Source organism: Phaseolus vulgaris, chromosome 7, assembly GCF_051622355.1.
Source record: "Phaseolus vulgaris cultivar YP4 chromosome 7, ASM5162235v1, whole genome shotgun sequence".
In the NCBI taxonomy this organism is placed as follows: domain Eukaryota; kingdom Viridiplantae; phylum Streptophyta; class Magnoliopsida; order Fabales; family Fabaceae; genus Phaseolus; species Phaseolus vulgaris.
Window position 1 is genome coordinate 39,646,490 of NC_143504.1, and position 15,475 is coordinate 39,661,964.

The following is a 15,475-nucleotide window of genomic DNA, read 5'->3' on the forward strand; positions in this document are numbered from 1 at the left end:
CACCCCATCTTATTTTCATTGTTATTTCTAACCTTTTTTTATTGCAAATAAGTTTTGAATACGGTGTCAATTGAATTTACTATTGGATTCGTTGGATTGAAATCATCTTACCTTATTTATACTATCATCTCTCTTTAATGTTAGCCATCTAGCATTACATTGTACAATCTCCATTGAAATCATTTTAATTTAATTGTTTAACTTAATTGTTAAACTACAACTATCAACCATGTCAGATTGTTTTATACAATGGTTGTCATCTTCCAATAAAATGAAATAAAATAAACGGGTGACATGGAATTTTTTTGAAAATTAATATATGAATTGTATTATTATTTAATGTGTACAAAAAATTTAAGTGATAGAAAATAAACAAAATAACTCTTCCAAATTTGTAACCTTTAAGCCATTGATCTAGCACTCTAAAATAAACACTAGTGTACAGTGAAGACGATTCTCGGTTGTAAAGGTTCCTGATACTTTTATAACTTCACTGTCAACAACAATAGTTTAGTATAAATACTTCTCCATCCCTACTAAGAATGACTCCATTGTTGTTTCTCCAAATATAGTATAAGTATTTCTCCTCCTCTACAAATAATGCTTCAATTTTTGTTTCTCAGTTTTTCTGTGTATTGAAAATTCTACGAACTATAATCTCACTTTTTATTAGCACAAGCAATGTGTACCATATCTTAACTTCAGCTTCTCTAATGCTAAAGGTTGAGACTTGAGAGTGTTCTGCTCGGAGCTCTCTTGCACACTGATTAGCACTGCCCTGAAGCCAATAAGAGTGTACATGATTTTGCTTCTTTCCATTTCAAAATAGCTTTGGAAACACTGTTCATCTGCTGGAGCATTTAAACTGAACACCACCTCATTTGCTCCTTTGACCCTGCCAAAGCTATGGTCACCGAGATGGCGTGCAACACCACTAAATTGAATTGCAGTACCTGATGCAATTTCTAAAGCTAACAAAAGCTTGAAGCAGAACTGCAAAAGTTAAAAGGGAAACTGTAGTAACAACGAAAGCTTAGATCACATGAAATTTGTGACAGCAGCATCATAAACAGTTATCAACTGATTTCTAACACTATTGCTACTGGCTTCTATTCCCGTGGTTATGGCTCAATAATCATCACTAACGTCCTTGTCTCCATGCAAGAGGACTAGATTAGCATAAGACAAATTTTCATTCTGTAGTGCGAACAAATAGTGTAGAACATGAAATACCCTTTTAACCCGATGGCATTGTCCTGTAAAAAGCAGTGACAGAAAAGCATGGTGTATCATTGAAATTGTAACAAAAAGATTAAGAATCAATTTAGCAAAAGCAAAACTAAAACGGCATAAAAAGGGGGGGAAAGTGTAATAAGAAAATCATATTACCAGTGATCAACCCTTTTGAGATCACTTTGGGGAATTCTGATATGATACCAGTCTCCATTCTTAATTCCCAATTGCAAAGGCTTTAGGTTGCATTTCATATATGAACCTCTTGCTACCAATAGTTGCCACAAGAACATTCACCATTTCTAAAATGGTGAAATCTCTTCCTATCTCTGACAATTATCTCTCGATCTACTACTTTGGAGATAAATTTGAATGCACTATGGCAGTCCCCGCATATCCTCAAATTTTTGAAAACCCGAATTGTGGCTCCTAAAGGAATTTTCATAATTCCATAAACAACAGCAAGCTTTTCACTATGAGTAGACAAAGCATTTTCCTTTTGTTCAGATTCCATATCATGTAATACATACTTCGTATCAGGAACATAACCCAATTTCCTCATTTCATGTACCAGATGCTCCAGATATTTGTACACGGCATGCACCTCAGGGTGTACAGCATCATCAACCAAAAAGACATGGACCATGTTTTCAACCTCAATCCAACTACACCCAGGTTCCTTCTTAACCCCTCGCTCCCTCATTAATTTCCTCACCCTGGCAACTTCATCCCACTGACCTAAAGTGGCATACATATTGGAAAGACTAATGTAGGTTCCATCTTGCTGTGGCATAAGTTTTAAGAGTTTTTCAGCAGCTTGAATACCTAATTCCGTGTTTCCATGAATCCGACAACCAGAAAGAAGAGCCTCCCAAATTGGTGCGCTGGGCTCAAAAGGCATTGATTCAGTGACATTCTTCGCTTCCGAGAACATACCAGCTCGACATAACAAATCAATCAACCGAGAATAGTGATCCTCTTCTGGGGTTATACCATAATGAGCACGCATTGTATCAAAATAATGGCGTCCCTCTTTGACCAAACCTGCATGGCTACAAGCAGAGAGAATTGTGAGAAAAGTTATCCGATCAGGTAATATATTTTCCTTCAACATCTGTTCATAAAGTTGAATGGCTTTGACACCGTGCCCATGTTGTGCAAGAGCTGCAATCATGGCATTCCAGGATACTGAATCCACATAAGGCATTGTGAAAAACACTGTATCAGCGGCTTCAACAAGACCACACCTTGCATACATTGTAATCAATGCATTGCCAACTGAGAGGCTTGAATCATGACCTAATCGTGTTATCTGAGAGTGTAGTTGTTGTCCATTGTCTAATGATCCAAGAACAGAACAAGAGGCAATTGCTCCAGCATATGCATAATCACATGGTTCCAATCCCTCTAACTTCATCTGGTTGAATAGCTTCAAACCTTCTTCTCCAAACCCATTTTGTGCTAAGCCTGATATCATCACAGTCCATGTCAACAGACTTCTCTCCGGCATCTCCCTGAAAATTGAGTTAGCTTCCTCGACGCACCGAGCATTGACATACCCAGACAAAATCGCATTCCATGAAACGAGATCTTTTACAGGCATCTTATCAAAAACCCGCTTCGCCTCAACCAGTTTACCACATCTAGTGTAGAAAGTAATCAAAACATTATTCACAGATAAAACAAAATGCTGTGATGGCTGCACCACTGTTCTTAGAACGTAAGCATGCACCTGTCTTCCAATATAGAACAACCCAGCATTAGAAGCAGCACTAATTACACTGGTGTAAGTGTACTCATCTAGCTGAATTCCCAAGGAATGCATTCTCCTTAACAAGTCAAACGCCGCCTCATAAAGCCCCCTATGCACATAGCCAGAAATCATGGCATTCCAAGCAACGGCAATGTGGTCAGTCATTCCATCAAGAAGCTCACGAGCGGCAACGAGATCACCATTCCTGACATAGCCAGCAATGATGGTAGTCCAAGAAGGTTCATCCCTCAAACCATGAGGTGCCTCATCAAAGAGCTTCCTAGCAGCTGCCATCACCAAACAAGAGTCCACCAAAGGCGAAGAGGCGCAAGAAACATAACAACTCATCAAAGCATTCAAAACAGAAGGCCCAGAGAGTACACCCCTCTTGAGAACCTCACAGTGAAACTGCTGACAATGCCTCTCTTCGTCAGCTATCAGAGACAGGGCGCCAAGAACGCTTGAGAAGGAAAACGGGTCGGGAACAAAACCGAGCCTTTTCATTTGTACGAAGAGTTGGAGAGCGGCGTAACCATCGTGACTGTGGGAAAAGGCAGTGATCATGGCGTTGTAACTGACGGTGTCACGAATTGTCAAGGGGGTGGCGTTGAAGAGTTGGTGAGCGAGTTTGATGTTGCCAGCAGCAGAGTAGGCGGAAAGCAGGGTGGTAGTTGCGACGATATCTGGTTTGGAAATTTTGTCGAACAGGTGGCGGGCATAAGGGATGTTGGAGGATTTGCAGTAATGATCGATGAGACGGTTGATGATGAGAGGGAATGGGTTGAAACCTGAGGTGAGGATGTGAGCATGGACGGCACGTGCAAGGGAGGTGTGGGTGAGTTGGGCCAAGTAACGATTGCCCATTGTCCGAACGTCCATGGTGGTGAAGCGTCACAGTGCCTCCTCATTCAAACTTATGTAGGTTGTGTCGTTTGGTACTGTTTCATGCTAAGATTTTATACCATGAAGAACAATAGTCCACATTTTCTTGGGACACTTCCCCAACCTCACCTTCTCTTTTCTTCCTTTCGTTGCTTCACATAGACTCAATAATCGGTTTACAGAATTTCAGATATGGTTAACACAACTCAATACATATTTGATTTTTAATAATTCTCATATATATATATATATATATTATTAAAAGATAAACTAATATTAATATTAATATGTATGTTTTTTTAAAAAAAATTCATAATAGACATCTACCAAATTCCAATAATCATTTGTCATCACACGAAACAATCCATAAAAAAAACGAATAAATATGAAAAAATTAGACAAAATTCATACAAAGAAATTTCTTAAAATGTAAAAAAAGGTATATAAGGAGATTATAATTGTTATGGAAAAAGTCTAATAAACATTAGAGGACAAATTAGTATATCAAACAAAGTTAAGCAAACCTATTGAGGCAAGTTTATCAGTAGAGTACTTATCCTTTTAAAGACATGTGAGGCTTTAAACTCAATCATTTCATAGAAAGACAAACATTTATTTTATCTAATAAGTATAGTCAAAGGAACAAGATGTCATTGTTTATGGATTTGTTAGAAACGTTTTGAGAAAGTCTAACATAACTCTTTATTGTCATAACAACCATATGAATACTACTTTTTATGTGAAACCTGAGGTGATTACTCATCCTCCAAATCATCCAGACTGAGAAAGTAATAGCCACAAGTCTAATAAGTTCTAGTAAGGGACTTTTCGAGGACTTATAATACAATGGATTAAATTCTCAGGAGAAGAAAAAACCACCATAGGAAAGAACTCTAGAAGTTAAGATCAAACTTGTCGAGCAAGAGGACACTAAAAAAAAGATGAGAAAGAGACTCCTCATGATTATTACATAACGAACATAGAACAAAGATTCACACCTACATGCTACTCCTCTATATCAATGGGCAATCTATTTTGTAAAATTTTCAAAGAACCGACTGGCAAAATAGTAGAAGACCAAATATAAGTTCACCAATCACATGAGACCCCAATATGAGACAAAAAAGAATTATCAATTTTCTCATTAAGAATAATTGAATCCTATGGCATCCAATTGGGGACGTTCCTTCCACCAGAAATGATCACATTATTCAAATTCTGAATTCCAGACAAGACAGATAAGGAATAAGAAACTAACCAAGAACAATCAGTCCAAGCATGTGCGACATTAGCAAAAAGTTTATTTTGTTAATTGAAGGATCCCAAATAAGAGATATACATATAAAAGAGCACCATAGGTTATTCTAGAAATTAATAACAACATCATATCCCAAATAAGAGATATACATATAAAAGAGCACCATAGGTTATTCTAGAAATTAATAACAACATCAGATCTCACTATCCAAGTAATATTTTCAAGGATGATATTATATAAGTCCATTATCCCGACCAAATCAAAGAATGATGAAAAATAAGAATTTTCTTATACTTGATCTAAGGAATTTGACTTTCATAACACTCAAATTTCCATGTCAACATTATTTTCCACCTAGGAATTAATGACTTTTTATAATTATTATTAATATTAATTATTAATTTTATTAATTATTATTATTATTAGTATGTAATTGTTCTCTAAAGAAATTTTTTATTTTTTGTTCTATTTTATAAATTTAAAATTCTTAATGGTTCTTTTAAGATAATTGCATATTAACATTAAATTTTTCTTTAACAAATATACTTAAAAGTTACTAAAGAACAAAACTATATTCAATTAATTTAATCATTAACTGAGTTTAAATAAAATTAAATTTTTTGTAAATGTAAAATATCTTTAACATTTATACATAAGGAAAGAAAAAACTAGATTAATTTTGGGTAAAGTTTTTTTTATCGATTGGAACTGGACAAGGCTTAGAAGCCTCGATTCTGGTCGAGCAACATGTTCAAAATGCATTAAGATCAAATGGAGATTAACAAATTTAAATGTATGAAAAAAATTTGATAATACATCCTTAATCACGATCCAAACGTTAATTCGGTCCAATAATAACGGGTTCATTATAAACATATAAATAGTCACAACTTTCCAAAAAAAGGTATGTTATTATCGCGCATTAATTACACAAAACACTGAATATCGAATGTTTACTCGAACGTCAAAGTACCTTTTGCATGTGTCCTCCCGACCGAGAGCCTACGAAAAAAAGGAGAACTTGACTAGAATAGGGAAGTGATAACAGGTGAAAGGAGATTAAGCAAAACTAATATGAAAAATGCGATGAAGAGTGTAAATCGATCGATCAAGCCATAGTTCAGGAGGTAGAAGTTCTCTCATCCTCTTTTATACAAAAATAAATTTAAAATTTAGGGAAATAATAGGTGAAAGGAGATTAAGCAAAACTAATATGAGAAATGCAAGAAAGAGTGTACACCAATCGATCAAATCATAGTTAAAGAGGTAGAAGTTCTCTCATCTCTTTCATATAAGAATAATTTCAAAATTTTATTGGAGAGAAGAACAAATTATCTACTTATCTAACATTTACCTTTTTTTTCAGGGTAAAGAGAGAAGGAAACGTAACTTAAATCATTTTATGATTTAACGAGAAAAACACATTAGTGCCACGCATTTGTATTCACATTTTTATTATATTAAAATATATAATTTATCATTTTTAGAAATAATTAATTAAAAAATAGAAAATTAATATAATATAACATATAATTTTTTACAATAATAATATTAAAAATTCTATAGTCGTTACTTTTAAAAGGAAAAATAATTTATTTATTTTTGAATAAAGAAAAATTATTCAATATTTATTTTATTAAATATATAAATAAATAGATAAATTATTTTTTGTTTACTAAAGAGGTAAACTATATATATTAAAAGATAAATTATTATTATTTTATATATATAGTCATTATTTTAAAAAAAACTAAGTTATTTAGTTATTTTAAACTAAAGAAAAGTTCTTCACCTATTTATTTTATTAAATAAATAAACTATTTTTTATTGATTAAAGGATAAATAAATTATTTTTTATTTATTAAAGGATAAATAGTTTAAATATTGATAAAAAAAATATTATTATTATCAGCGGAACTAATTTTATTATAAACATATGTATTCATATTTTCTAAATATTATTATAAATATATACTATAATATTCTAACTTATTATATAAAAAATATAATGCATGTAAATAAGATGAAAGAATTAAAACAAAATCAGAAAAAAAAAAGATTTACATTCAATAAAAAATAGTTTTTCAGGGATTAATCAAAACATGAGAATGAGGATGTGTATATGAAGAAAAGAAAAAAGGAAAATAGTGAGAATGAAAGTTTGTGTTTATAAAAACAAAAAAGAAGGGAGAAAAGAAAATGGGAATTTGAACATGTTATTTAAAAAATGTTTGTAACTCACAATTTTAAGAGAATAATAAGTTATTAAATTGATATGAAAATTTATTAAATGAATAACTGTTATTATTTTAAATATAAAATTTAGAAAATGAAGTTACTAAAGTGATATATTAAACTAATTGTTATTTCTTCATAATAAACTTAGAAAGAAAATTGTGTACATAACAAATGGTTATGAAGAGATGATATATTATTATAAATAATAATTATTGAAATGAAAATATATTATTAAATTATGGAAATATTTTTATTAAAAAGAATTTTAAAAATAAAGATTTTTTAATTTTATTATATTTTTTTTTATTGTAAAATTTTATTCGAATTTAAAAAATAAAATTATAAAAATTGTGTATATAAAAGAGATATATCCTCTTTATGTATTACTAGCGGGAACATAGGCACGTGTTGCCTGTGTATCCGCATTTTTTATTTATATTTCTTTAGTATTATTTTTTTATTTTTCAAAAAAAATTTCTCTTAATAACATTAAAATGAGAAGTTAAACAGTATACAGTTAAAGAGTAGTGTGTATCCGCATTTTTTATTTCTCTTTCTTTAGTATTTTTTTATTCTTCAAAAACAATTTCTCTTAATAACATTAAAATGAGAAGTTAAAGAGTATACAATTAAAGAGTAGGTTAATAAAATAGTGGAGAATGGTAATTAAAAGTTACATATGGTAAAGAGAATGAATGAATTTTCAAAATTTAAAATTCAAAATTACTATTTGAATTCAAATCCGTCTCTCAAGATAGAAAATAATTAAATAGAATTTGAGTTTCATATTTTTTTATAATTTTTAATATTTTATTAATTATGGGTAAAAATATATGTATTTGGTAATAGTTAAAATTTATTTAAAACTACGAACTCAACCGAAAAAATAATTAAATAGAATTTGAGTTTCATATTTTTTTTAATAATTTTTAATATTTTATCAATTATAGGAATTAAACCAATATTTTTCATTAGGTCTATAAATAACCAATAATATATGACAATCATTACAATACATATGACACCATTAAACAATAAACCAAAAATTCATCTTCAATTGTTTGAAAAATATTATATACAAAAGAAGAAAATGCAATGAAATCTGTTTCTCATTTCTTCACCTTGGACCCTTGGACCTGTATAGAGACTCGTTTAAATTGTTCCCATCTTTCGCACCCAAATCTAATGTTCCTTCATGTTAGAACCTTACGATTGGGCCCAATCCTTCTCTGATTCCTCTATTTTGCTATGAATATTAACTCTCTACAATTAACAAATAAAAAACAAACAAAATATTAGTATAACATTTCCGTAAAATATGAGGAAATGAGAATATAGTTTAGTTAATGCTCTGTATGATTTCATTTAAATCCATAAAATTGTTACCAAAAAGGGTCTTATGATGACTTTCATTATGTACCTCTCTCCTCTTGTTGAGTCCTTCTTATCCCTCTAGTCACATGTTTCAATCACAATTTCAGAAGACAAATTAGTGTTTTACAAATTGAAATGCATATAAAGAGAATTACCTATTGTTGTGATGAAACGCGCAACTTTTGAGTCTTTTCGTTCCCACTAGTCACAAACTTCAATTACAATTTCATGAAACAAATGTTAAATTAGGGTTTCAGACATATTAATCAAAGAAATGAAAGTATGATTTTACATGAAAGTGAAAAGGAAAGAGAAAAGAAAGTGAGAAGTATGGTAAAAAAAAAGAATGTGTTATGTGTAGTGGAGAGAGAAAATGGGAAGTAGGTACGGAGAGAGAAAGTGGGAAGTAGGATACGTGGGTTATGTGTAATGGAGAATCATAAAATCTGTTTCTTAAATCAATTTTGAAATTCTACAATTTTAATAAAAAAAAAAAATATCAGTTTAAATCAGAAAAGTAAAGTACCAAATCTCCACTCTCCGTGGTCCACAAAATATTACAAATATCTTTAATTTTTTATTTAATAGAGAAGAAGATCTTTAAAACAAAAAAGTAACTAATTAATCTTTCCACTCTCTCCCCTCTCCAGTTAAATAATAACAAATAAAATAAATTTTAAAATTATTTTATTAATTTTTGAAATTATAAAATGTCCAAATAACCAAAATAAATTAATACAATAAATTATTAAGTAAAGATAAAATGAAAATAAAAATTAAGAGAAGTTAAGAGGAGAATAAGAAATGACACAATGACCATAATACAATAATAAAATTAAATATTAATATAAGAATAAAATAGGAAAAAAAAATAAGAGCAGTTAAAAGAGAAATCCTCTTTATATATAGGTATAAATTTCATATGACTAGATTATTTAAAATATTAATAGAAATTCAAATTAACCTTTGACCACATGATTTATGTTATCTCCCCTGCCCATTGTATGTGTATAAGTTGACGCAATTGCCTTTACAGAATTGACTGTAGTTAAATTTGATTTTGAGGTTAAACGTTTCTTGCTTAAAAAAAGTAAAGCGTTTTTTTGTATTTTTTTGAAGAAAACATTGTTTGAATACTTTGAATGCAAATTAGATGTATTTTTTTTCATTTGGTGTTAAATTAAAGATAAATGTTAAATATTTTTAAAATAGAACCCATAACCCCTTATAAAAATATTAAGATTGGATTATATAAATAGTGAAATGGTAAAATTAACATCAGTTGCAAAGGTGGCTAAATTCAAAACTAATAGTAAGAAATACTATATAAAATGCAATACAAACTTGAGTCTATGGAGAGGTGAACGAGACAAAATAGAAGAACTAAAACTTTAAAATTGTTTTGGAATGAAGGGAAAATAACTCCTTATCGCTTCAACTCCACTAAGATTTTTCTGTGTTACAATTGATTTTTTTATATATTTATTTAATTATAATAATTGATATTCCTTTTTGGACAACAAAAAATATAAAAAAAATAATAAAATTCAATTGAACTTTAATATTTTAATCAAAGAAGGTTTAATATCTAATAAAAGAAAGTAAATATTAACAATAGTCTAATAAATAAAAGGATGTCTAAAGAAATTAATGTAAATAAAATTTTATATAAAATATTCACAACCACCAACTTTGATTTAAAAAACATGAAAATTAATATTCAAAAGGTTCTGATCTCAAGTCTGTTAAGATAACATCGCTAGGGTCAATCACCACATTTGAGTTATTGTTCACTTTGGAGCTTGAAGCTTCGTTACGATTTTGTCTTTAAAAGACACCTCTCGAAGTTAAAAGAGAAATGTGTATTTAAACTGTCTTTGACTTCGAGTATTAAGCGATGTGATACTTCTCATTGGATTTAGAGTTTGAACCTTCTGAGGTGTTGAATCTGAGTTGTTGGTTAAGTCTGATCTCTTTCTTAATGGATTGTCAAGCTTTAACACAAAAACCAAGTGGAAGTCAACCTGTAGAAGACTCTCTGACGCTCAAGTCAGTAAGAGTATAATATATCAAAGTAGTAAGTGAGTATAACATATGAGTTAAATCAAAAGTACTTTCTAGACTGTATTTATAAGTTATAAGACCCAATATCTCTGTTAATTGTCTGAGTTATAAGAATATCTCTTATTTTTTTTAGAAAATCTTCTACTAATAACTGTAAGTAGTTAATAGAGATAATGAGTTTATCTACAAGTGGTTTATATTATTTGGTTATTAAATATGAATTGGGCCAAGTTCTTTAAACCGGGTAGTAGATAAGCCCCAAGCTGTGTAATCCAATTATAGGACTAATTTAAAATAAATTGCCTATTATAGGTTCATCTTTTACAACCTCCGCGCTCTTAAAATTTAGGATTTTACAGTTATTTACAATAACTACCAAGTAACTGATCCCCATAACCTTTAATGAGAGTTTTTTTACCTTGATTAGCTACCTTATATGGGAGACGTGTCCCATTAGTTAGGGATTTTATCATTTTAAAATTAATTTGCTTTGTGTCTTTTTGATTTTCGGCTTTTAATTTTTCCGTTCAAGGGTTCTTATTTTCCCCATTTTGAATTTTTCCTTACTTTCACTTTTGTCTTTCTAAGCTCTTGCAAATTCTCTCCTTTCGAGTCACAAGTTCTCTATTTTTGCATTTTTCTCTAGAGTAGCTCTTATCCTTTCTTAGGTGTGTCCATGTCTTCCTCTTCTCTTTCTCTTTCATTGTCCTCATACTTTATTAGCAAAGGTATCCCTCTAGTCGATAGGGAAATCAATCTCCATTGAGAGTGATTTTCAGAATGCTTAACCTATCTTTATCGGTAAGAGCACTGTTGCCGCCGTTGGTCCTTCCAGCAGGATCCCGGGTAGGATCCCTTTGACGCACCTGAAAGGGGGAAACATTAGGCTTCCTTAAAAAACAATGATGAAAATCCTAATACCACCGTAGCAAAGGGTAGTAGAAAAGGAAAATTTCCTCCCATATCTGATCCCAAGTACTCTTGGGTATTCAGGGAAGTTCATCATTATTCTTCCATCTTTAATTCTAAATCTAAAATGGGCGAGTTCTTAAACTCCTTCCGAGTTTGCTCTTATTCTTTTGTTCCTGCCGGTTGACAAAAAACGTCTTCGTGCGTCTACGACAATCTCACGTCCAAGAATCCCTGCGTTCCCTAGTGTTTTTCTTCCGATTGAACACCTGAAAACACAAAGACAAAGGGCACCTTAGAGGCTGTTTGCACTCCGACGCTCAAGTCAATCTTAGGGCTAGGAAACACCAAACTCTTAAGCGTAAAAGCTCTGTGTAAACTGTGTGTGTGAAGCGGCGCAAATGAATAGCGTACCTTACTAGATTTATCCTTACCCTTTATATAGTCCAGGGTTTCCGCTGTTTTCAATACCTAAAATAGGCTTTCTGAGGGTGGGCCCTAGTGCACCTATTACCCACTCTTAGGATAACCTAGCGCATAGGGCTTCCTAACTAGAGTGCGACCTCTGACAGGATGACCACTTGGATACCACCTCGTGCACCTGATCTCTAGGGTCACCCGTCTTGAGAGTGCCCTAGCTGCTCACGTGCCATTCCCATTACAGGCATTGACTCTTGTGGCCTAGGCTTCTCCTTCGCTGATAACTGGTATGTGGTCTGGGGTCCACCTTTTATGGCCCAGCCCTACTGTTTGAGTCACCGATGTCCGATCTCTCATCCCCTCACTATACTGTCGAGGACACATCAACACATCCTGGTGATCGACGCCCCACGAGACACTGTCCAACGCCGCTCGTGAGACCCAACTTACGTGGCCCCATCATTACTAGTGGTCAACGACGCTCGAGGACTGGTCGGTACACAAGCCCCCCAGTCTCGAGCTGTAACTTGTTCGAAGAGACTAAGCCCTCGCTCCTGGCGACCTACGTGGCTCTGTGTGATAGGACGTGAACAGTGCGCCGAAGTGACGCGTCTCTATGCCCATTTTAATCTGTGCACAATGTCTTGATCAACGGACAGGGCTTAACGTTGTTTGCGCTTCTTAGTTTACGTTAAGTATTCGAAAACGCACGCTCCCCAAACATTGTTCCATCATTCTCAGAAACACCTTTGGTCACTTCGTCTTCTTCCTCGAGCGCTCTCGCGTTTCTCTCTACAAAGTTCGGGACTTTCACCCTATTTTGATCAAAAGGTACGAACTTTACCCATTGATCGTCCTCATTTATCGATTTTGATGCTTGATAACTGCCTGGGACTGTTTAAATTCCTTGCATTTTAAGCTTTCTCTGTTTTTTCTCCGTTCCTCTGTTTTTCTGGGTTTTCTTCGAGTGTGGAGTTTTTATGGGTTTTCGCTGAGTTACGCATAGCCCCTTTCTGAACCTTCGTTTCCTTCTTAATTCTTGTTTTTCTAGCTTTCTTAGACATGACTCGAACGAAAACGACATCCAACCCTCCACCCCAAGTAGATTACAAATCCTTGTACCCCTGGGCCTCTGCGGAGCTTCTTATTGAGACCTCTACCCTCACCTCTAGCGAGGATGTGAGGAAACACAGGGACATTGAACCTGACTGTGTAGGGCGTGTCTTTGGGCGTGGGAGCGACACTTACGTCTCCATTCGGCCCTGCGCTAAGGGCGAATCTGTGTGCTCCGACGAACGGACCAACAACGGAGAGCCCTACTTTTTCCAATACCAAACTGTCTTTAAACGGATTAAGCTGCGTCTTCCTCTGACCGACTTCGAAAGGGCATTGTTGACAGAAATCAACGTGACCCCCGCCCAGCTGCATCCCAATAGCTGGGCCTTCATGAGGGCTTTCTCAATTTTGTGCAACCACTTTGGGCACCCTCCCTCGGTGGATGTCTTCCTCCACTTCTTCGAGGCTAAGATGTTAGAATATATGGCCTTAAACGAGAGGGGGGGGGGTGAATTGTTTAAGAGGGATTTTCGCAAACTTTGAAGGTATAATGAAAATCAATGCTGAATTACAGAGAAAGAAATCAAAGAAACAAAGAACCAAAACTGTTTCAAGATGATATCAGAAAAACAATCGGTTGTTTCTTCGAAACAATCGGTTGTTTTTATCAGCAGTTTATAAAAACAACTTAAAAACAGAATTTAAAGAGTTAAGGGTAAGAGATAAGCATGGAAGCAATTTATACTGGTTCACTCTTACACCAAGAGCTACATCGAGTCCCCAGAAACCACTGGGTATTCCACTATGCAATCAAAACCAGATTACAAATACCACATACCAAAGTAGTGACCTTGAACCCCTCAAGAAACACACTACCTTTGGCAAACAACACCAAGAGTGTTGATCTTGAACCCCTCAAGAACACACAACACTCCTTGGCAACACAACTACAGAAATACAGTAATCAAGGAAGAAGGGAATATAATACACCTGGGTATTACAAAGATTAAAGATCAGAAAATACAACCCAATCCTATTCCACACACTTAAGAATGATCCAAAGCTCTTTCAAATCTTGGAAAAACTGTTTTGATAAAATCTTTCTGTTACTTCAAGATTAGGAGCGTAAAACCACCTTTATATAGACCCACCAAGTGGTCAAAAGCATTTAATAAAGGAGCCAAGTTAGTTAGGATCATTTAAAACATATTAAAATCGCTTAACAGAATTCTGTTAAGGTTTTCAGGAAAACAATCGGTTGTTTTGTCGAAACAATCGATTGTTTTGGTTTGACAGCAAAGTCAGCCAAGTTTTTCAAAAACAGCTAAGGCAAAACAACCTGTTGTTAGGTAAAACAACCTGTTGAATTTTTGACAGCTTTTTAGAAAACACATCTTTTCAAAAGGTTAAAGATTCAAATGAACTTGGATCATCTTAAGGAGTGAATTAACAAGTTTCAAACAACTAGACAACACACATACACACCCAGCAACAAGGTCTTCAAGCTTTCCTCTTGGATTTGGAGACATCAAAGCATCTTGTTCAACAATCTCCCCCTATTTGATGAAGACAAATCCCTGGTTTGTTTGTGTTGTTGTTTTTGAACTTGAAAGGTCCTGCAAAACAGAATTTGTGCATATACAAAGCAAGTATACCAGCAGGATACCAAGGCACACAAAACCAGTTTTCTGCATAAGCCTTTAAGCAGAAAAACCAGTCAAATAACAATAAAAACTAGTGCCAAAATGAGACTTGTGTGTAGCAGAACTATGGTGAATAATAACATGGCAGCAACAGAATTTAAACCATGATAAAACCAGATAATACCAGAGTGTATCAGCAGCACCACAACACATAAAACCACACCATTCTCCCCCTATTTGTCTTCTCAAATAGAATGAAAGAAGGGATACAAATAGCAGAATTTCCAGCATTGAAAACCAGCATATAGCAGCAACATAATACACCAGAAAACCTGTGTGTTGTAGCAGCACCATTGCAGCAACAAATCTTTGATACCATATCAGAATTGCAGCAAAATCTATGGTGTATCAAGGCTACGATAGCAGCAAAATCAAAGTACCATAAACCCCAGAAATTTCAGCAAGGAGACCACAATTTCTCCCCCTATCTTTTCTTCATCCAGCAATTCAAGTTGGTGAAATGATTGCTCAAGAGGCGGATTTGGTAGAAATATTCTTTCTTCTGTTAAGAGCAAACCTTCCAGATAATCCAAAGATACATTCACAAATATTCATCAACCCTATGACACCAATGTGGTTGCCATT

The 15,475-nt window shown here is 33.5% G+C and overlaps 1 protein-coding gene across 1 annotated transcript; it reads right to left on the reverse strand.

Annotated features, from left to right (window-relative positions):
- Window positions 1-385: 385 nt before the first annotated feature.
- On the reverse strand, window positions 386-4,046 carry LOC137817108 (Pentatricopeptide repeat (PPR) superfamily protein). Its single transcript, XM_068620338.2, has 2 exons — window positions 1,390-4,046; window positions 386-1,256 (listed from the first exon to the last, which is right to left on the reverse strand). Exon 1 carries the CDS (start codon window positions 3,863-3,865, stop codon window positions 1,502-1,504), a length of 2,364 nt encoding a protein of 787 aa, XP_068476439.1. The 5' UTR covers window positions 3,866-4,046; the 3' UTR covers window positions 386-1,256; window positions 1,390-1,501.
- Window positions 4,047-15,475: the final 11,429 nt, after the last annotated feature.